Source organism: Daphnia pulex, chromosome 8 (assembly GCF_021134715.1).
Source record: "Daphnia pulex isolate KAP4 chromosome 8, ASM2113471v1".
In the NCBI taxonomy this organism is placed as follows: domain Eukaryota; kingdom Metazoa; phylum Arthropoda; class Branchiopoda; order Diplostraca; family Daphniidae; genus Daphnia; species Daphnia pulex.
The window spans coordinates 952,505-974,480 of NC_060024.1; the positions used below are offsets into that span (position 1 = coordinate 952,505).

The window sequence follows — 21,976 nt, forward strand, 5'->3', positions numbered from 1 at the left end:
AGCTGCAACAGGCGCAACTGTGCGCTAGAGATGGCAAGGCGAGGGCCATTTTGACAAAGTGTGGGAACGCATTGTAATAAATAACAGCCACAGTTGATTTTTTATTTAAATAAATCTGCGCAACAGTTCAAATTATTTTTTAATAAAAAGTATGCAAATCCCTATTATAAATGTTTTCTGATTTGCATTTGTAATTGCGTTTTATGTTGAATGCAAAATATGGAAAATTGGATAAGATAAAAAAAATAGCCGATTTCCAGTACAGTGTCTATTTAAAATAAGTAGGCTAATATAGGAATAAATAAATAACATTGAATCAATCTTGTTTTACTTTGCATTTTCTTTGCGAAGATGGAAATAATATGCCGTCAGCAAATTGACTAATGAATCCCCCATGTCAAGTGTCTGGTAAAGTCCAGTCAAGTGCGAGGCATTTAGTTTCTAAAAACGTTATTACCATATATAGTACCAATGGCAGCAAAAGCTGGTCATAAGGGCTGTAAAAATTAGGCTGAAATATAGTCGAGGGTGATAGCGGGGGGACGAATAACATAGCTGGTTTACCAGGTTAGGTGATGCTTAATAGCTGGGTGGGGGGACGAGAAATGGCACTAAAAACTTGCCATATTCAACGACTTCTGTTTAAACTCGGCAATAATAATTGGCATTATATTTTCAAATTTATTAGAAATGAACATTATTCTCTACTTTTCTAACCGTGGAATGACGTGCGAATAAATGAACAATTGTGAGCACTTTAGATATCGCTAAGGGTGTATTACATCCAAGATAGTAATCCCGATTGAGTGGGATGTTTGATTGATATTGAGGTCGATATTTGAAGTTCAATGAGTCAATGAGTGAAGTCAATGAGTGAAGTCAGCCAATGCATTATTCAAGTAGCATTGATATTCTCCTCGATGTCGGTAAGAGATCAGATAGTTGAGAATTGGGGTTCGTCACACTATTTTCTCGAAAACGATAATAAAACAAAGAAGTAATTGAACTATATTGGCTGGTTACTAGTAGAGTGTATAGGTATAATCGCAATCCGTTATCTTATTATAAATTCAACACACATATTATAAAGGGAAAGTTTATTTATCTATCTTACATGCCATATTATAGAAGTACACTGTTCATTATCTCAAACACACGGAAGCCTCTCCGTGTGTTATTTTTGTAACCAAAAGTAAAGGACTCGACATAAAACGGACACACGTTGTCCCGTCTAGACTGCGAACAGGCGTATCAAATGAATGAAATTGAATACCGTCCGAATTTTACCGTTTTCCGTTTTGTTCGGATTTTTTCAATTTTATAAGTCTGAAAGTGACAATTTCAGATAATGAACTGTTTACTTCTATAGTATGGCATGTTAGATATATAAACAAATTTTCCCTTTATACTATACATGTTGGAAATTTAATAAGCTAACGGATTGCGATTTTACCAGTACACTATACTAGTAACCAGTCTTGATAGTTCAATTACTTCTTTGTTTCATTATCGTTTTCGAGAAAGATAGTGCGACAAACCCAATCCACTATTCTGATCTCTTACCGATGGACATAGAAGAGAACCCAAATGCTACTTCAACAGTGCATTGGGTTACTTCGCTCATCACGGCGCTAGTTAAATTTAACTTGAATTATCGACCTCAATATCAATCAAACATCCCACTCAATCGGGACGACTATCTTAGATCTAATACACCCTTAGCGATATCTAAAGTGCTCACAATTGTTCATTTATTCGCACGTCATTCCACGGTTAGAAAAGTAGAGAATAATGTTCATTTCTAATAAAAATATAATGCCAATTATTATTACCGAGTTTAAACAGAAGTCGTTGAAAACGCCGTCATCGAGCGCCATCATAGAGCGGCGTTTCTCCCTTTCTCATGGACGTCAGCGCCAACGGGAATATCGAATAATAATCACTCTAATGAATCTTTTAATCTAGCACGTCATGTTCACCAAAAAAGCAAAAATTGCCTGGCGTAAGCGTAAATTGAACGCAAAATATAATATTCAACAAAGAAAATCGTTAGCGGAATTATAAATAAGGCAATTATAAGTAAGGCCTCTCATGGGGGCACAAGACGCTAGCGGCAGCGCCCGTATATTATCGGTAATGACGATTAATCCCGCTAAATATCGGTTTGATTTGTTGAATATTTAATTTTACGTTCAATTTACGCTTACGCCAGGCAATTTTTGCTTATTTACGCGCTAAATAAAAAATACATTAGCGTGATTATCCCGTTGATCCGTTGCTGACGCTGGCGTCTCTGAGAGAGTGAGAAACGCCGCTCTATACACATTCCATTGGGTCGCTTAATTCTCCCTCCGCTAGATGTCAGCATAGCTTGACAAAATAGCTTGAAAAAATAGCGCCGGAAAATAGCTAGGTGCCGGGTTGAGGTTGAGATTGAGGGTTGAGGTTGAGGGTTGAGGGTTGAGGTACTGGGTTGAGGTGCTACATATGGCACTAAAAACGTGCCATATAAACCATCATAGGTCTAACCTATAGAACATAGGTTCACGATTATCGGTGGATTTATGCCAATCCATTCACAGAAACGGGCGACACGTTTTTCAAATGGTAATTCTTAATTGTTATTGTTTTGTAAGAAACTTCAGAAGATACTATACAACGCATATAGAAAACAGCGCCATATGGCATATACTTAACACAACAATAACATTTGCTATGCGAGATACCTATTTTTTTTGTACCGTGTACCCATTTCTCATTACGAACGATTAAACCGTCTTCGATTATTTAGAACAGACGAGTGACGTTGATTGATGGTATTCATTTCTTGGATGTCCCCTTACAAGGGGAATGAAATGATGCTGCCTTCCTCTGCGCTAAAACCAAAATTCAGAGCAGAACTAGTATAATAAAACAAAAGGGAACGCACACTGCTGCATGCAGGTTCTATCCGATTGATTGAATGGAAATTCAAGTTACTATTTATTACAACGCCGTGAGCGTTTTTTCTTTTCTTTTTGCCTTTTATCAATATTTCATTGACACAATCGACTTATGTTGTGTAAAAGACACGAAATATGTGCAAGCTTCCCGTTTCGATTTGATTCATCTGGCGGGAGAAATAAATATACGCACACTGTCTCTATCCCCATAAGTCGTCTTCTCTTATATGTATAGATATATATATATGTTCCTCTGCGCATATATAGTTGGCCGTGAACGCCGTGCTCATCAAATATACAAAACGAACGCGACGGGAGGCATCGCAATATATCGCTTAGATCGCGGGAAAAGGGGCTTTTGGATATCGCGTTCAACCATCGGGAGAGCTAGCTATAGGTTGTATTATATAGGCTCGGGCTGGATAGCTGCGGATTATGATTCTTTTTCTTTCTTTCTTTTCCGTCTTTTTTCTTTCAGTTTCGGAGCGGAGACGGCGCCGCCGCGAGCGTCGCTTTTTTCTCGTATAACGGATGCATTCCTAAGCTCAGATGGGCGTACGATTTATTTTTTTTTTTCCGTCTCTTTTTTTTCGAAATGTATTTCGGAAAAAAATAAATAAGAAAGACTGCCGGAATAAAACTAAAGGGGAAAAAGAAGAAAAAAGAAGAAAAAAAAAAAAAAAAACAGACACGGTCGTAACACTTCGTCTCCCCGCAGTCGAGAATAGAGAAACCGTTTTCGACATTAACTACCTCTCCGCAGCCACGAGTGTTGTTTTATTTGGTGCTTGACTTTTTCTTTTTTCCCTGCTGAAAAACAAAACAAAAACCAAATAACTGTCAGTGCGCCATCTTTGAATTGACGTTAACTTACTTTTTGGCCGAGCTCGCATCCATGAATCATCAATCGTGAATTATTTTATTAATTATTTCTTTTTCTTTTTTTTTTAAAAATAAACATCATTCGGTTCTACTGTATAGTAATAAGCATTTTATTTACGGATCTTTTTGAATTGGTTTTCGAGATGTCTCACAAATTTTCGCACCCTGTTTTCAGAGCGAATGCGCAATTTCGCTGCGTAAAACAATCGACACGCTGAGTGTCGACTACCACCGAGATTTCTGTATTGGTTCTGACTGGAAAGATGAGTTGTTGGTTGCAATAATAACGGTGGGTGGTTTTCAGTTTGAAATGGTTGTTACCTAAATATATCACCGAAAATATCTGAACCCCGCCAAATTTTCGCCCATGACAGGCCTATGAATAACTTAACGTTAGGATATATAGTTGAGTGGAGAATCTTACACTACAACGCTCGTCAGTAAGTTGGAACGTTAAATTAATTATTCAGAGGATAGGTTAGATTTGATTTAAAACCTAATAAAAAACAAGATGCTCCTGTCATTTTGGGGGAAATATCTGCCCGGTGCGGGGACCCGGGACCCCGAACTTAAGTCTCGCACTTTAGCACCCGCACCCACGATGAACGACTTGCCCATTTTTGACGAACACAATCCAACAGATAAATAATAAATAAAGGTTGAATTTATAGCCACGGCATCTAGAAATCGAACCAGCAGGTAGGGTTTCAAATAACGAGCCGATTCAAAAATAATTGTAACCAAAAAATCCAAATCCTAAACGAAGTAGGGATACGCTATTTTTTAACCAATGGGAGCCCGTCTTTAACTCACTGAGACATAGCCTAGTAGTCGAGGACAAATTGGTGCGCAAGTAATCACGTGATTGGAGTTTGTAGAGAATTCTTTAACCGAAGGCTAAAGCGTGAGATTGTTATAATTGTACGCAACTCTGACCTGGTCGAAAAGGCCAATTGTTTTTCACGAAAATAGCGTTTTTTTTGTGTGTGAAAACGGTTGGGCTATTCGAGAGGCACGTAGCGGCCAATTCTGAAATATATTTAAAAAATAGTCACAAAGATTTGGGATTTGCCATGTTTTGTTTAAGAAACTGAAATTTAAAAAAAAAAGTTTGTGAATAAGTTTATTTTATAAATTGAAACCCATGTAAAAAGTAAATTTTTAAATATCAAAATAATATTTGATGACTTGCTGCGAACCGCTAGGAAACTATTTTTTCCACTTGGTCCCACTAGACCAAATTTATATTCTGTTAACCGCCTAAACTGGCTCTAGCTCAACATTATTGGTCGATTGTTTTGTTGTCCGTTTAAAAAGAAAATCAACTTACTGTTGATTCCAAGAAAAACTAGGATATTATAATTCTTTAACGACATAATGCCTAGTGAAGTCATTACTTTACAACTCGGACAATGTGGAAATCAAAGTATGAAAGATTGCCATCACTTGACTAAAAAATTATTGTTATTTTGGCTGTTGGTATATCACTGTTTATTCAGCAAATCTTAAGTCAAAGATTGAAATCATTTACTTTATTTTGACAGCTTGTAGTTGCATTTTTCACAGTCTGATGGTTTAAAATGTGTTGAATTTACAGTTGGTTTCGAGTTCTGGAAGAAGCTCTGTGCCGAACACGGAATCAGTTCTGAAGGAGTACTAGAAGATTTTGCAACAGAAGGAGTTGATCGAAAAGATGTTTTCTTCTATCAGGTCTTGTATTTGTCATTTCATCAAATGATTTTATGGCTTTTATAAAGGTCCAATATGAATAAAGTGGAAATAAGTTCATACCTTGTTTCTGTTTTTTTCTGTCATATGGATTGTCTGTATTTTATTTTCTTTCATTTGTTTCAGGCTGATGATGAGCATTACATTCCTCGAGCTGTCCTGCTTGATTTGGAGCCACGTGTCATAAACACAATAATGAATTCTCCATATGCCAAAGTATGAATTTCAAATGCTTTTGTGCTACAAAGAAGTATTCCAATTTGATGAATATTGTATTTATTTAAAGTTGTACAATCCAGAAAATATCTACTTATCCAAACATGGTGGAGGAGCAGGAAACAATTGGGGTTCTGGATACAGCCACGGTGAACGACTTTTTGATGAAATATTTGACATTATTGACAGAGAGGCAGAAGGTAGTGAAAATCTCGAGGTAATAAAAATAAAACTATCAGATTTTTGGCTCGTCGCTTTCATCCTTGGATTTAGTAAATGACTTTTTTCGATCGACAGGCTTTCACACTTTGTCATTCCATTGCTGGAGGAACCGGTTCTGGATTGGGTTCTTACATGCTAGAAAGAATATCGGAACGCTACCCCAAAAAATTAGTACAAACGTATAGCGTTTTTCCAAATCTAGCTGAATCCAGGTAAACAAGAATAACAAAAAAATGTAATACCTTTAACCGGCTAACTTGAATGTCCTTGTTGTCGTTGAATAGCGATGTTGTCGTTCAACCTTACAATTCATTATTGACTCTAAAGCGATTAACTCTGAACGCCGACTGCGTCGTAGTTCTGGACAACACAGCTCTGAATCGCATCGCCACAGATCGACTTCATATCGAAACGCCATCGTTTACACAGATAAACTCTCTAGTGTCAACCATCATGTCAGCGTCTACAGCCACACTGCGATATCCCAGCTATATGAATAACGACCTCATAGGCTTGGTCGCTCCGCTCATTCCCACACCTCGGCTTCATTTCCTAATGACAGGCTACACTCCGCTCACGAATGATCATGAGGTGAAACGATTTGATGAATGAACGATGCAAGATTCGGGTGGTTTTAAACTGTTGTTCAACAGGAAACATCTGTACGAAAAACGACAGTTTTGGACGTCATGAGACGTTTACTGCAGCCTCAAAACATGATGGTCTCCACAACGCCCGACCGCAATGGCTCGCATTGTTATACTTCGATTCTAAACATAATTCAGGTAAACCCATTTTCTTTTTCCAAAATCAGATCATTCTGACATATATATTTTTTGTTTTTTAATTAATGGCTATATAGGGAGAAGTAGACCCAACGCAGATACACAAATCCCTCCAGAGAATTCGTGAACGAAAGCTCGCTCAGTTCATCCCTTGGGGTCCGGCTTCTATCCAAGTGGCTCTTTCACGCAAATCGCCATACGTCACGACATCGCATCGCGTATCCGGACTCATGTTAGCCAACCACACCAGCATTTCGACTGTAAATAGATTTAGACTACTTTGCTTCATCTGCAAACATTTCTTTCTCGTCACTAATACTTTCTCCTGTTGACCCGTCAGCTCTTTGCACGGACGCTACAGCAGTTCGATAAATTGAGGAAGCGAGAAGCTTTCCTTGATCAGTTCCGCAAGGAAGCTATGTTTCAAGACAGTCTGGACGAAATGGACGACTCGCGGGACGTCATTCAAAGTCTGGTGGACGAATATACGGCTGCCACCAAGTCGGATTACCTCTCGTGGGGCATGAATCGTCCGGGAGCCTTGGCTGCTTCTTCTCAAACAACGGCTTGATGTTCAATTGTTTAAACGGATATTAATAAATGGGTGTTAAAAATAACGATCCTTTCGCTGCAATTCCGCACGATGTCTGACAGTTTTGGGCGGTTTTTGGGTGTTTGACTGTCTGGAGATAAATATTTGAGCTGCTGATTTCGTAACAGAAACCTCTCAAATTTTCTTGTCGTGAAAAAAGTACTCAAGTACCCAATCACATCCTTTGCTTTTTTTGTAGTTGCGCATGTATTTGAGGCTTCGTAGACGGCAGACGGAGATTACCATACCGTGATCCCCTTGAGTTATCGATTTGCACTGGGTTCCACCTTCATCACACTCCCCACTTCCGGTCGCCAGTTGCGTGCGCATACGCTAGTTTTCTACGTACAGCCATAAGGAACGTTCAAGCAGTGTGAGATTCTATCGCAGTGGAACAAGTGGGATCTCATCTAAAAAGCAGTTCTCTTGCGATTGATCGTACTAGTAAGTACTAACATTTTAAAACAGAATTTAAATATCTTGAGTATTACAGTTCATTTAATTCACCAGTTAGAGGTAGAGAATGTGCTTAATTTGGTTCAATTTTCCTTGTGTCACAGGCTCGTTGACGTTTCGACACTCTTGAACGTCAATTCAACAAGTTAGTACACACATCATGGAGGCTAGTGATTCGACGTTTGACGAAGAGAGGAAACGCATATTGTCACCTGAAAACCAGTTTGAAAATGCGGTAAGAATGTTATTATCATAATTTGTTATAGAAAAACTCAGATGAAAATTATTAATTTGATTTCTTTGTATAGGAAGAGGAAGAAACGAAAAAAGACGGTAGCAGTTTACCAGGTAAGCAATGACACCAGCACATAACTAATGACATTTTAAAATTAGAAAATGATTCATTGATATCAAATAAATAAATTTCGCAATTTTCTTTCGATTTTAGCGGCTTCGTTCAATTATGTAAATTCAATAGTTGGCAGTGGAATTATTGGTAATCACACTTAAAAAACATTTTATCCTTTTTTTTTACGTATATTTCATTTGATCGACATATTTTGTGCTTTTTTAGGAATGGCGTACGCGGTAAATTGAATATGAATTTACATAACGAATAATTACTTAATAAAAATTTTCGTCAATATATTATTATTATATATTTTTTTTAAATTCAGCTAAATCAAGCAGGAATTCTTATGGGTAAGTTCCAATAGAGCACACTTGTTTCAATAAATAATAATTGTTTCTCAACCATACCTAAGCTAACCTAAATCTGAATATCGTACGTGTAATTGTATATATTATAACTACTGTGCTATAAAAACACCTTGTATATTCTTCGCATCTAGGACTGATCCTCATTCTTGGCTTAGGAGTGGTAAAGTATTTTTAAATAAAAACGATATTCACTAAGTTTACCTTTTTTTAATATAAAACATGTTCTCAAAATTAATTAAAAAAAAAAACGCCATAAGAAATATTAGTATTATAGCATGTATTGATATAATTGCAATGTTAAATATCAAATTATCGTTGCAGGTTACCGATTACTCACTAATTATCCTAATTAAAGCCAGCCGCATATCGGGCACTCAGTCATATCAAGGAGTAATGAACGCTGCATTTGGAAAAGTCGGGTACACAGTACTCTCCATCTTGCAATTTGTTTATCCTTTCATTGGTAATATACATGGCTGGGGCGTTGTTTGTTAATGCAGCCCATCGAAATTACGTTTTCAATTTTAATTTTAATTTTTAATCTCAGCTATGGTCAGCTACAACGTTATTGTAGGAGATACGATAACGAAAGTGATTATATATTACGTTGGATTGGAAAGTGGCAGTATTTTTGGGCGCAGGGAGCTAATTATCTCACTCACGTAAGCAAAAATAAAATTTCATTTATTCTTTAGACCCTTTAGTTGATTCTAAAAGCGCCTGGACTATAGGTGTTTTTCACTAAAGGTGCTTCAATAGAAAGATATTGCAATTTATTCAATTGTTGTTTGAAAAATATTCACAGGACATTGTTATTTTCGCTTCCGCTATCTCTTTGTGATGGCATGGCTAAATTTGCAAGGGTTTCGCTCCTCTCTTTGATTGTCACCGGATTTGTCCTCTTCTCCATCATATTTCGTTTGTTCACGCTCGGACCCTTCGTGTAAGTTCTCCATGAGTAAAAATGACTTCACAAATCTACGATTTAGCTTAATACCGATTTGTTTCATTCACAGACCACAATCAAGCGATGCCTGGGTTCTTGCCAAACCCGGCATTACGCAAGCCGTTGCCATCGCTTCATTCGCCTACATGTGCCACCATTCGACTTTCCTCTTGTACGGCTCGCTGAAACAACCAACAGAGTCTCGTTGGGCTCGACTCACACACGCATCAGTTTTTACCTCGGCTTTGATTGAAATATTTTTTGCTTTGTTCGGTTACGCCACCTTCACTGGCTTCGTACAAGGTATAGCCAGCTGTCGTTTGAAGGGATAGCATATACTAGCACAGCCGATTTAATCTTCCAATATTTTATTCGTACGTTTTATATTTAATGGTTGAAAATTTAATTTGAATTTAGGCGATTTGCTGGAAAATTATTGTCGCGGAGACCACTTGATGAACGCTGCCCGAATTATGTTTTGCCTGACGATTCTGCTTACAGCACCTATTGAATGTTTCGTCGCACGTGATTTGATAATGAGCACCTTACTGGAACGGAAGACCAACGAAGATGGATCTTTCACCGGCACGAATAATTTTCTGCCTAAAATCATTGTGACGTTTTCACTTGTTATCGCAACGTGTTTGATTTCTTTTTCTACCGACTGTCTTAGCATAGTCTTGGAATTCAATGTAAGAGTAAAATGTGTAAAACATTTTTATTTATTTTTTTTAATCGAAAATTGAATTGAATTTTCCTTTCATTTATTTAGGGAGTGTTTGCCGCTATCCCGTTAGCGTACATTCTTCCAGCAATCTGTTACTTACGTCTGGAGCCCAGCCCGTGGAAATCTTGGCGTAAACTTCCTGCTCTACTGATGGCGTTTTTCGGAATAATTATGTCTCTAAGTGGTCTCGTTATGATATTCGTCAATTGGGGTGTCAATTCAACCTGCAGTCACGGCGTTGAGATGAATTATTGTCCTATCTGGGTAAACTCCACACGTTCAAATTCCTAAGGACGGTAGGTCAAACTGACGGAAAATAATATTTAATAATGTTTATCAAGATTTTAAATGTATAAAATGTTGTCAATTTTAAGCTAATACGTAATAGTGGAAATTTTTGTTCAAATTTCATTTATTCTAGCTTACTTAAAACACATTACATTTATTGTGGAGAAAGGCATGCATAAACATACGAGAGATTTTATAGTGATACAATCACGAATGATTTCTAAAAAATGATGTCAGATATAAATATTTTGCAAACACCGCTGTTAACTAAGTGATGGTAACTTGAAAGGAAAGGTTTGCTAATCCACGTTGTAACGCTAAATGTCATTTCTTGACCGGTAGATCAGTTGAAAGGACGATCAATTATCAGGGATTACAGGGAAGATCTAGAGCCCAAAAGCCAATGTGCTTTTTTTTCCTTTTAATTCTTACCGGACCTTTTGATGTTTTTTTTTACAGCTGTAAACAACTAAACATTCTCGGTTACAAGCAAATTTATTAAATTTATTTGAATGTTTGAAGTGGATTGTATTTTGAACTTTGACTACGAGTTTTAATAAAGAGCCTAAACTGTAAATATGAAATCAGAATTCAAATTATATTCAAACACATATTGCTATTACTATATCCATGCTGTAGATTCGGAGCAGATCCGGAGTGCAAAAGCGCCATTTGACACTAGAGCCGCTAGAGTACTCCGGAGTCCGGAGTGCAATTTAGGCCTGACTGTTTCTCTGCTCTGGCATGGCTCTGGTACAGTGGTAGACTGGTAGTGGTATTAAACATTTTCATCTTGTTAAAAATAATTTTTGATTTGGTAGCACAATCCAACTATTGAAAATGAGTAGTGGTTTTATTTCCGAGAGTAAGCTTGAAGAGAAAAGGAGGTAGATAGAAATATTTGTGCTTGTTTTTAATACTGTTTTGCTTAGAATCTTGAATGTGTTCTCATCAGTTATTGATTTGTGTAAATAGGCTCCGACAGGAAGAATGGGAAAAGGTTAGAAAGCCGGAAGATCCTAGTGGTAAATGCCATTATTTACTATTTACAAATTTACTATACTATTGGAATTTTGCAAAATATTTATGCTTTTGATTGGTAACCAATATGGCTTGAAAAGCTACGATCTGATTTTCTTAGTCTAAAAAATTTATACCAGCATTACACCACCACTTTCATATAATATGTAACTATTTCATGTTTTTCTTTTGAATAAAAACAGAGGCTCCTGAGGAAGAGTATGACTCACGATCCCTGTTTGACAGGTCTGTAGACTAAATAGTTACTTTTATTAAAATAAAGCAGAAATCAGAACTTAGAAAATATTTTTCAATTTAAAAATAATTCATTTGTGTTTCAATTTTAAAGGCTTAAAGAACAAAAGGACAAAAAACAAGCTGACTGGGATGAAGCTCACAAACTAAGTATAACATCATCATAGCTTTTAACAGCACTTAATATTATTAAAAAGCAGCATAATACTATGCTTTTTATTATTGTATAGAAAACTTGGTCAGAGGCTTAGATGATGATGAAGCAGGGTTTTTAGATTTTGTTGATCAGACAAAATTGGCTGAAGAATCAAGGATTCTTCAAGAGGAAAGAGATGAATTAGAAGAGTACAGGAAAGCTGTTGCTAAAGAAAATGAAGAAAGGCTTAGAACAGAAGTAAAATCAATTGCGTCAATCGTGCAGCCAACGAAATCTGGACAGTCCCTACTCCCATCAATTGGTGTGTCAAAAGAAAGTCAAAAAAGTAAATTGAATGCCTGTGTTGTAAAAAGGAAGAACACAACTAGTAATTCAGAAATAGCAGACAGTTCAAAAAAGTCTAGAACAGGTTAGTAAATGTTTTAAATATTATTCATTACTGCAAAGAACTATAATGTCATGCTCCCCCTTTTTTCTAATCATTCTAGAAACTCCAGTTGCAGTTGTATTGTCACCTAATAATGACTTGAAATGTATTGCAATTCTCCCTGGAATTGGTTGCTATGAGACAAGTGATAGTGATTCCAGTGCTGAATCTGTTGAAATCGATGATAATCAAAATAACCAACAGTTTGATTTATGTGGAAGACCAATAAGTTAATTTGTGAAAAAATCAGTACATGTTATTACATTCAAGGATTTTCAATTGTATTGTGTCTAGATTAAGCCTTCACACATTTAAAATCAGCAAACTATCAAATTGATAGATGCAAACTGAATTAGGCTAAAAATCACACAATATTTAAAATGAGTTTATGGCTCAACTCTTAGAAGCTCCACATCAAAGATCAGTGTAGCATTGGGTGGGATAATTCCTGGGTGTCCTCGGGAACCATAAGCTAAGAAAAAAGTTTTGAATTCATGAGTACCTAAAAAAAATTAATAATTCATACCATAATCTGGAGAGCAAATCAAACGAGCTCTTTGCCCAACACTCATCTGTCAAGATAATTTGTTGTTAGAAAGTGATTACAGAATTACTTCAATTTTTGGCTACTAACCTGTGCAACTCCCTGGTCCCATCCTTTGATGACTTCACCTTTTCCAATTCTGAATTTGAATGGGGATCCACGGTCTCTAGAAGAATCAAACTTGCTTCCATCCTGAAGTGTACCTAATTTGAAGATGAAAAATAACTATTGACAAACCTTCAAACACAGTGACAATACCTGTGTAGTGTACAACTACAGTCTGGCCAGTCTTGGGGAATGTTGACCCTTTGAGAAATGAAGTAAAGTAGAGCAAAGAAAAAACGTTATAACATTAGTTAAATGGAGACATAACAAATAACAACACATAAAAATGCTTCACGAACTTTAACATAAAACGCCTATACAACAAATGTGCATGGGTAAATTTAGTCTTACCATCCCCAGGTGAAATGGTTTCCACTTGAACACCCATGTCGTAATCCAAATTTATAGAAACCTGTGAAAATTGAAAAATCGCTTAAGTTATGCAAATCGCCAATTTACTTTTAACATATTATTTTCCATCAAGTCAATTCAACAATGACAATATCTTACCTTAGCGGATGTATTCTACTTCACCGACTAACCACCAAACTTCAATGACGTTCCGACAAGAAGCGTACGTTATACAGCGTTGCCAAATAAATTGGTGGATTAGTGAATTTGGCAGCAGTGGCTTAGTCGGCGGCCACCGTAGTGCGATCTGGTGGAAAAAATCGCTTGCATGTTATTTTACAAATGTAAATCAGTAAATGTTATTTATTGTTACAGTTATTATTGCCTTTTGACTCCATTTTATGAAAAGTTACCATTAAAAGATGGCAACTTCTAAATGTAAACAAAATCATAGATTTTGAGGCTGGAAGTTAAAAAAAAATTACCGTAGCCTGTTATGTATGGCACATTGGCACTGCAGTACTGCACAACTAAACGTCAAACAAAAATTGCAAATTTTTAATTTGCGGGAACATAAAACACGAACCTGTAAAAAAAACCCCCAAAACCTCAGTTTACCGGGCTCGCCAATGTTTTCCAGCTGATAGAATACTAGAATAGTTCCAATATCAACACCGGCATGATAAACACCATCATTAGCGCCCCAAGTGTACGGTACTCGAACTAATTGCCTATCTACAGTACTACCGAAAGTCTTTGGAAGCGCGAGAGAACCTTATGCAAAAACACATTTTTTGCAGTCCTCTCAGTGCTATATTTTTCAACCAGTTTTGAAATTTGGTTTGTAGATAGCTATAGGTAGTGAGAACACCTTTGATTTTGTTAGAATTTTTTTTTTCATTTTTAGAGGAGCTTTTGGTTCGTTGTAAAAGTTTTTGGAAAGTCGAGAGGACCCTTATGCAAATAAGGCCACTTTGGCCTTCTTTTGTGGTTGAACGGCTAGGGCTAGAAAAACGCGAATTAATAAAAAATGGAACTGAGTTAACTTTAATTTAGCTCTGATTTTCATTAATTTTTACTTATATTTTCTTAGTTGAATTTTAAGTTGTAAAAACAAAATTGTATAATTCCCCTTTTTTCCGGCCCTCACAGAGTTGCCGTGTCACACAATACACTTCTTTTCTCTCCCACTTTTTTAACCGAGAAAATGAGCTGCGTGTCAACACACTCTCATTTAAGGCGTAAGATTACTGTATTTGTCGGCTCACCCATGATGTTTTGGCCTTAAAGCTCCCAGCTGACGGGAAGAAATAAACGATTGACTTGGCCATTTGTAGAATGTCTTCGCAATTGGTAAATTTTTCTCGCCTATAAAATGATATTTCTATTTCTATAAGAATATTTTTAAATACTGTTTGAAATAAAAGCGTACCTTTCATTGTTTTTCATCAACTAGGTTCCTAATGTCCAAATGAGATAGAACAGATCCTTTTCTGAGCATCATTTATTCAAAAAATCTACTGCTTTGAGACGGACAATAATTTCTTCGCCTGTATCCCCCTTCCCCCAATCCTTCCTTCTTTAAGGATGTCAGCCACAGGAAACAAATTGTCCTGTGCAAATGAAAACATGTGTTTCCTTACAGAATGATAACATTGAATAAGAGAAAATCTATAGACCAGTTGAAGTTTCGCAACTCCTTCCTGATTAATTGGTCCAATAATATCTTGATTTAGTTTTTGCGTAGGCTCTTTAACAATCAGCCTGATTTGTTCATTTTCTTTAGCCACAGATGCAACAGAAGGCTGACTCGTCCCGACTTCAACGAATTCAAACGAAGAAGTCTTACCTAGTTAAATTTATTATATGTAAAGAACCTCATATTGGTTGTTATTTCACGCTTGCCTTCAAGACAAAATGAAGTGGAACCTTCAATTAATGAGACGAAATTGAGCATAAGAACTTCAGATCTTTTGATATATTATATTGCTTTTGCCAAGCAGTATGGGAAATTCGCTATTGACAAATACTTACCTTTTGATAGAAGTTCAGCCAGGGCGGAGACACAAAACATCTAGCTCTGGTGTTTTACGAGAAAAGTCAAGTAATTTTACAACATATTTCGACGTGCTGTTAAAATTTATAAGATAACATCACAACTCACTAACCGTCTCAAATTAATCACAATTTTTGCACTGATAGTTTGTAAACTGTTCAAAATAGATGCATCACTTGCTACACATCACTCGATCCAACGGGGGTTTCTTTCCTGGTAGCATTCAGTTAAGCAGTATTAAGTAGCATTTTTGCAACGTAAAGAGTAGCGTCCTCTACGTATTACGAAGAGGATATTTAAAATATAAAATAATGTCTACTATGAGACAACATGTGCTAAAAGTAGCACTTTTGCTCCTAGAAAAAAAGGTAAGGGCGCAACCAAAATTATTACAATTAAAATTAAATGTGGAAACGTCTTTTAAATGTATACTTTATCTATGGCTGTAAACGTCGTAACTCTATTCATACAGAATTCATGTTTAACTTTTCTTATATTTAAACCTGTACTTGATGTATCTTTGGATATTTCATTAAAACATAAATGGTCATTTGTTCATACTTCATGGAATGCCTCACCCATCTGGGGTGAGGTTAAATACGTGCACTCCCTTTTGAACCTGAAACATCATTTGGGATAGCCATATGCTATAGTTCAACATTTCATTCCTTCAATTTGGTTTTTGATGAGCACACTCCCAATGTCTAAATTGAAAGAATCAAAAGTTATGTCTTGCTAAACAAATTATAAGTCATTGCTATTACAAAATGGATATTCAGTCTTTAGAGAAGATCCAAGATATCTATGGCTAGGCAAAGAAGATTTCCAAACAAATCCAAACAACTTGTGGTTCGGAATGAATGAGATATTCTGTAAATAACTAAAAGTTCATTTGTTGCCTTTATCATTGATCGGAACAACGTTGAATAAATTAGCTCTGCACTTTTGGCTTTTCAAAAGGGAATGGCAATCAGTGATGGACTTCCTCAGTCTTTGGATTTTAATAAGATTTTTTACTATCACCTATTACGTCATAATATTCGTGAGAAAAAAAAGACAAAGATTCTCTGGGACTCTGATCCCAGTATAGTTTATGAGATGTAGGATTACAACGACACGGATAAGTAGTTCGTGCATTTTAAGGGCGAGTTTTCCCTATAAGAAGTATGTGCGTTTAAAATTTTTACTGTTTCAACGTAGGCTAAACTTATTTGTGCATACATTTTGAAAGGTGATTAGAAGATTCTGAAATGCGTTGCCGAAGCGGAATTGCGTCGAATGAAAGAGCTGTGCTTTTCTAAGGCATATCCGAAAATAGATGATGATGGGACACTTGGATTAAATTAACAATAATATTATTGTACTATGTCTAATTCAGCCTTTTTTTAGCTGTAAATCTAATTCTCATTGCCGGAAATACATTTACGTTACCTTCATTTGAAAGGCACATATGGAACACTCTCTCATAAAATTGCCCAGCTTGGTTCAATGTGTTATATAGCTTGGCATTCAGTAAAGTTATATAAAGTAAGATAGTAAAGTAAAGAGAAAAGTTAAGTAAAATCAGATTGAGTTTGTTGGGGTCAACCTAAGGGGATCTGTAAGGCTTAGATTTAACACTAGTATTTTTGGAATGGAATTCTAGCTTGGTTCTATGCTGCTGCAGTCTCGTCGTTTATTTATTGAAATAAATAAGAAAAGCTATGACTTGTGAAATATCGGTTTTTCGATTGACGACTAGTAATGGTTGGTATAATTTTCCAAATTTAGTCCTATGCTTAAGTAATCTAGTTATTTGAATACTTCATTTTGAACACAAATACAGCGTTGGTAGAATATTGGTTATATTTATTATAATTTCGGGGTTTTATTTTAAATTTTTTACTATGGAATTGGCCAGCTTGGCTACATGCTGTTCCATTCTCGTAATTGATCAATTATCTCAGCTCAGAAACTCGGTGTCTGTGTACGGTTGGTTTGCCAATCCAGGACTTGCAATCTTGTGGATGAATTCTAAGCTTGGCCCTATGTCTACGTAATGTTGAAATTTGACTACTGACAGTAAAGCATTGGTTTAATATCACCAGTTTTACTATATAGGATAACAGCATAAATTCAATATATTTCATATTGCAAAATGAGTCGTTACAACTCCTACTTAAGCCAAAGAAACAACTCATTTGAAACTAAAAGCACCATTATCTCATTCAGTTATTTTTATTCTATGTCAAACACATTTGTTCGATTTTACAACCCCGAATTTTCCAATTTGTTTCTTTCGTGCCTTTTTTAAATCCCACTTTGCCCTTGGTTTAGACTGCGATTACGATTGTTAGCAGTACGTTGGACAGGCAATATCCCATGCTAATGCCTGTTGATTTTTTTCGGTTTATTTTCCTGGTTGATTCAATGTATATTGAAAATCCGATACTTATTTTATGGTGGGACATATTTCCCAGTTTGATTTCCTATATTATGCCAAAGTCAATTTTTAAATAGTATTCGTTCACTGCATTGTGAGATGACAAAAACATTTCCTAAAGTACATTGTATATGTTATCCAATGCCGAAACTGTATACTTTATGATTTTTACCTCTATTTTCCAAACTTGAAACAATGCAATGTTAATCTCAGAATTCCGTATTTGTTTACACAGTATAAAGTTTGAACAGCTTGTATATTGGGTAATCAATACGAGCTAAATTTTTGACTTGTTTGATTATAATCTCATTGCCTTGATCGGCCGTAAACTACGTTTGACTTAGTTGTCACCTAGTGATAGTGGTTGGCTAGTTCAATATAGGAGGAAAATTGGAAAGCCAGTGTTTACCAAATAAATTTTTTCTTAAGTTTGGTTCATTGTTATATCGGCTGCGGCAGAACAATTTAAAAACAGATAAATTATCTTATTTCGGCTTAATATCCATTTTCATTCGGCTTTCTACTATGGATTGTTAATGAAAGAAGATGAAGTTTAGATGCTGATGACCCAATGTTGATGCCAATCAAAAGCAGCAATTTAAATTGGATCGAGATTTTCTCAATATCTGTATTCCGTAAACGGCTTATTGTTTTTTAAATGTGTCCATAGACAGGATTACACCTGATATTCTAAACATTCAAATTCCTAACATTAACCATCCCTGTTCCATACTTATTTTCTTAAAATCGAAAATTAAAAAAAAACAAAGTTTCATGGACATCGGATGTATACTGACCAGTACAGAATATATGCTGCCCGGGCATATATTGCTACGCCACAGTTCTCATTAGTCACCACTTTTGTCAATATTTCCGTGGTTTAGAAGGCTAAAGTCAATTGACTGTGAAGCCTTTGTCTTCGATATTGACCTTCTTTCCATTACGCTGGGTGTGGTGGCTTACTTGTGGTCACATTTGTGTGAGTAATAGATTTTTGCATTTGGTGAGTATAGTGCCCAATGTCCCCCATAGTCATCTGTTAAGTAAAACTTGCTATGCCATAATTATCTAAAATCTTAAAAACAATCCTTTCTACAAAAAATACAAAACAATTGCTTCATGCCCTTGAGAAATTAATCCCTTATTTGATTCCCTTTCATTTCCTTTACTAATGAACCTTTTAATTTTTTTTCAGAAGCGCTGCTTAATTAGAGTGGTTATTTTCTATTGATGGTGAAGATGAACTTTGACGGTAATTTAAAAAATTTTAATGGCAGAGTTGGTTTACAGTTTATTGAAGCATTAATAAAAAAAAACTTTACCGCGGGACCACACAACTTTACCACGAGACGTCCAAACGGTGTACAAGAATCTACAACAATTGGTCCCCTCACGAATATTTTTTGGTGTCATCACGTCTAACGTGGTAGACAGTGCCTTCGAAACATCGTTTTGCAAATTACATAAAAAAAGATAAGAATTTTAAGAGGAAGTCATAACGTCTTCAGGGCTTAGGATAAAGCCTTAACTCTTCTTTGTCAACGCCTGCAGGGTAGTGGTTTCGAATTTCTTTAATTGTATTTGGATATTACTTATTCGGAATTTTTGAGTTTCTTGGGCTTCAACGCCAGGACATGCAGCATTGAGGTATCGACACAATGTGATGTATTTCTTCATTTCAGTTTTGCTGGATCTAAAAAAATTACTTTATTTCGCCATTAATTTCACTTTGAAATATGAAATAGGTCCATGGTTCATGCGGCACTTATTGAAATTCAAATTATATTGCACGATGTCACCAAAACCAAAGAGTGTGAAACAAGGGAATTTTTGAAAGGAGGAAATGAGGAATATTCCTTTTACTAATGTGCAAATTCAAATTTTCACGAGTATTACTAGTAATTTTATATCTTTCGTATATTCTACAGAAATCGATAAAAATTGAAATTTTTATATTGATGTACACCTACAATTTGACTGGAATTTAATGTTTTGCATTTGCTGCCAAACTACATTTATTTCATTATTACATCTACAACTACATTAGTTTAAATCTTGGGATCTATATCTAAGTGTGGAACTCAGGTTGCCTCACCATACCCCTTAGAATTTTTTCCTAGAATATGTATTAAAGAAATATCAAAACCTCTTGCGAGGTTTAGGGATGATACTTAAATGCTGTCTTGATTTTTTATTTATATAATTGAATGTGATGGACTTCAATAAAAGAGTAACATTCCCTATCAATCTCCACATTTAAAATAACAATATTGGAATTACTGTAAGCCGTAGTATGATCGGAATTCATCGTCTTGTTGAACATTATTGCCGATTAGAAGGGCAAAATCCGGGTGATTTGCCGGATTCATCCTTTACAAAATTCAGAAAAAAATTCTGTAAACAATCATTTGAAGGTCTTGGATGACTATTCTTTTGAAAACGCTTCGGGGCCAAAGGATGAAAGACTCATACGATGCTGTTTTCATTCCCATACAACGCAAGCAACCGTATTTAAGGAAGTTGCCTAAATATGTGCAATACCCAAACGGCGGTCCACTCATCGGGCCACCCGCTCATCGGGCCAACCCGGTTATCGGGCCAGGTAAAAGGCTGCACCAGGTCAGCGCCACCAAGAAGGACCTATGGGAAATTTGATGAATAGCTCTTCTGGCGGGAACTAACTTTGAGAATGCATATGCTAACTACGTTACATGAAATTTTCAATTGTTCCATAATGGAATGGTAAGGGTAATAAACATTTTCAATGAAAATAAAAGTGAGAGGTGTGTTGCTGAAATAATGGTCGTTTTCATTCACAAGTAAACAGAATCAGGAAATCTTGAAAGAAAATTGGACGTTTAAATTAGGAAAAAGTTTTCCAACCCACAGCCAAAGTTTTGGCCAATAGATCTCTCAATGCTGATCTCGAAGATTCTGTTTACAATTGGTTTCGTGAAATGAGAAATCCCGTCGGCCGTCGTAAGATGTTGATATGTCAGAATCCACACCAAACAAAAAAGATGATCTTACTCTTAGTCCCTCCCCGTAATTTTCTCTCCCCGTCTCAGATGATTTCTCTTTTAATGTTATAGAAGAGACTATCAAAATATATTGCTTAAATACTCGTTATCGGCAATTTACTTCAGTATTAAACGGCCATCGATTTATAGTATAGGGGACCGTAAGTTGTATGTGTTTCTTTCTTTCACCCCGTGGTGGCTCTGTGATCGGGTGCTCGGTTATAGAGCCACCCGATCATGGGACCACTGCACCAGGTGGCCCAATGACTGGACCGCCACTGTATCTCAACTTCTGGCCAAGGTGAAAAACCAAAAAAATATCACGCGGTGTCATTATATGAATTTGTTCTTAGTAAATTCACTGGCCATTAAGATTACATTGATATATTGTATGCGTTTTCATATTTTGGATGAACGAGAAGCTTCTCCAATAAATCACATTGTTTATAATTTACATTTTTTTAAAACTTTTACAGAGGGGGCCCTGGGCAACATTTGCACTCTATACCTGTCCAGCCAAGTCATCTTGGTATAAAAAAAACATGTTGTTTCTCGGTTTAGAAATTGTATTTGAAATCGGGAATCAATTTTATTCCGCGTTTTGCGTGTTGCGAATTCTAACTGTCGAAATCTAATACGAACAAAATCCCTTATTTCAGGATAATCAGTCATCAACTCCCAATACTTAAACGGTAGCTGCAACCAATCTGTTTGACTGAAGCATGAAGTCTCATAACGTGAAAAATAAACCATGAGTTTTGGCCTCTGAGTGAATGTAAAAGAGGCATGTAGCCAATGGATCTAATCAAAAATGTTGGTTCTACCACATTGAATTCTTTGGGTCTGGGTCGTTGAGCTAGCATTGATCGAGAAAATTCCGATAAATGCTCGTTCCAAATTGCAAACACAACTTAGGCTTCTTTATAATACCTGCGATGACGGAGACAAGATTCAATCGCTGCATTTGCTATTACTTCGTCGTCGTCTCTATATCATATAATTGACCCCGTCAATCCATGCAAAGTCGACCAATCGATATGTTGACCAAGTCACGGATTTTGACGAAAATTTTAGTTGATATGATTGATCTTGTTGATATGATTTCAATGTTTAAA

General features: G+C 36.1%; 4 protein-coding genes across 4 annotated transcripts; 3 read left to right on the plus strand and 1 right to left on the minus strand.

Annotated features, from left to right (window-relative positions):
* The first annotated feature begins 5,069 nt into the window (after positions 1 to 5,069).
* Positions 5,070 to 7,392, plus strand: LOC124199295 (tubulin gamma-1 chain-like). The gene is made up of 9 exons (XM_046595087.1): positions 5,070 to 5,250; positions 5,422 to 5,534; positions 5,679 to 5,768; positions 5,839 to 5,985; positions 6,066 to 6,202; positions 6,275 to 6,581; positions 6,644 to 6,775; positions 6,853 to 7,035; positions 7,116 to 7,392. The coding sequence occupies exons 1-9, from the start codon at positions 5,202 to 5,204 to the stop codon at positions 7,344 to 7,346; spliced, it is 1,389 nt and encodes a 462-aa protein (XP_046451043.1). The 5' UTR covers positions 5,070 to 5,201; the 3' UTR covers positions 7,347 to 7,392.
* Positions 7,393 to 7,486: 94 nt separating this feature from the next.
* LOC124199296 (putative sodium-coupled neutral amino acid transporter 11) lies at positions 7,487 to 11,081 on the plus strand. The gene is made up of 13 exons (XM_046595088.1): positions 7,487 to 7,811; positions 7,928 to 8,058; positions 8,132 to 8,171; positions 8,272 to 8,319; positions 8,398 to 8,411; positions 8,501 to 8,525; positions 8,675 to 8,703; positions 8,865 to 9,006; positions 9,091 to 9,205; positions 9,349 to 9,486; positions 9,560 to 9,792; positions 9,907 to 10,181; positions 10,262 to 11,081. Exons 2-13 carry the CDS (start codon positions 7,984 to 7,986, stop codon positions 10,505 to 10,507), a joined length of 1,380 nt encoding a protein of 459 aa, XP_046451044.1. The 5' UTR covers positions 7,487 to 7,811; positions 7,928 to 7,983; the 3' UTR covers positions 10,508 to 11,081.
* A 111-nt stretch (positions 11,082 to 11,192) lies between these two features.
* On the plus strand, positions 11,193 to 12,635 carry LOC124199297 (PSME3-interacting protein-like). The gene is made up of 7 exons (XM_046595089.1): positions 11,193 to 11,257; positions 11,326 to 11,391; positions 11,480 to 11,529; positions 11,728 to 11,770; positions 11,874 to 11,929; positions 12,010 to 12,345; positions 12,425 to 12,635. The coding sequence occupies exons 2-7, from the start codon at positions 11,345 to 11,347 to the stop codon at positions 12,595 to 12,597; spliced, it is 705 nt and encodes a 234-aa protein (XP_046451045.1). The 5' UTR covers positions 11,193 to 11,257; positions 11,326 to 11,344; the 3' UTR covers positions 12,598 to 12,635.
* On the minus strand, positions 12,623 to 14,008 carry LOC124199298 (peptidyl-prolyl cis-trans isomerase Fkbp12-like). The gene is made up of 7 exons (XM_046595090.1): positions 13,849 to 14,008; positions 13,523 to 13,670; positions 13,364 to 13,424; positions 13,166 to 13,213; positions 12,998 to 13,110; positions 12,890 to 12,935; positions 12,623 to 12,835 (listed from the first exon to the last, which is right to left on the minus strand). Exons 3-7 carry the CDS (start codon positions 13,398 to 13,400, stop codon positions 12,750 to 12,752), a joined length of 330 nt encoding a protein of 109 aa, XP_046451046.1. The 5' UTR covers positions 13,401 to 13,424; positions 13,523 to 13,670; positions 13,849 to 14,008; the 3' UTR covers positions 12,623 to 12,749.
* Positions 14,009 to 21,976: the final 7,968 nt, after the last annotated feature.

What these genes read in the sequence shown, in the direction of transcription:
- LOC124199298 (XM_046595090.1), bottom strand. Translation starts at nt 13,400, where the DNA reads ATGGGTGTTCAAGTGGAAACCATTTCACCTGGGGATG. An exon ending in AACCATTTCACCTGGGGATG is followed by an intron (nt 13,214 to 13,363) that starts GTAAGACTAAAT and finishes CATTTCTCAAAG; the next exon opens with GGTCAACATTCCCCAAGACT. An exon ending in GATTTGCTCTCCAGATTATG is followed by an intron (nt 12,836 to 12,889) that starts GTATGAATTATT and finishes CTTTTTTCTTAG; the next exon opens with CTTATGGTTCCCGAGGACAC.
- LOC124199297 (XM_046595089.1), top strand. Translation starts at nt 11,345, where the DNA reads ATGAGTAGTGGTTTTATTTCCGAGAGTAAGCTTGAAGAGAAAAGGAG. An exon ending in AAAGCCGGAAGATCCTAGTG is followed by an intron (nt 11,530 to 11,727) that starts GTAAATGCCATT and finishes GAATAAAAACAG; the next exon opens with AGGCTCCTGAGGAAGAGTAT. An exon ending in TCACGATCCCTGTTTGACAG is followed by an intron (nt 11,771 to 11,873) that starts GTCTGTAGACTA and finishes TCAATTTTAAAG; the next exon opens with GCTTAAAGAACAAAAGGACA.
- LOC124199296 (XM_046595088.1), top strand. Translation starts at nt 7,984, where the DNA reads ATGGAGGCTAGTGATTCGACGTTTGACGAAGAGAGGAAACGCATATTG. An exon ending in AAAACCAGTTTGAAAATGCG is followed by an intron (nt 8,059 to 8,131) that starts GTAAGAATGTTA and finishes TTCTTTGTATAG; the next exon opens with GAAGAGGAAGAAACGAAAAA. An exon ending in AGACGGTAGCAGTTTACCAG is followed by an intron (nt 8,172 to 8,271) that starts GTAAGCAATGAC and finishes TTTCGATTTTAG; the next exon opens with CGGCTTCGTTCAATTATGTA.
- LOC124199295 (XM_046595087.1), top strand. Translation starts at nt 5,202, where the DNA reads ATGCCTAGTGAAGTCATTACTTTACAACTCGGACAATGTGGAAATCAA. An exon ending in CGATTCTAAACATAATTCAG is followed by an intron (nt 6,776 to 6,852) that starts GTAAACCCATTT and finishes ATGGCTATATAG; the next exon opens with GGAGAAGTAGACCCAACGCA. An exon ending in ACCACACCAGCATTTCGACT is followed by an intron (nt 7,036 to 7,115) that starts GTAAATAGATTT and finishes TTGACCCGTCAG; the next exon opens with CTCTTTGCACGGACGCTACA.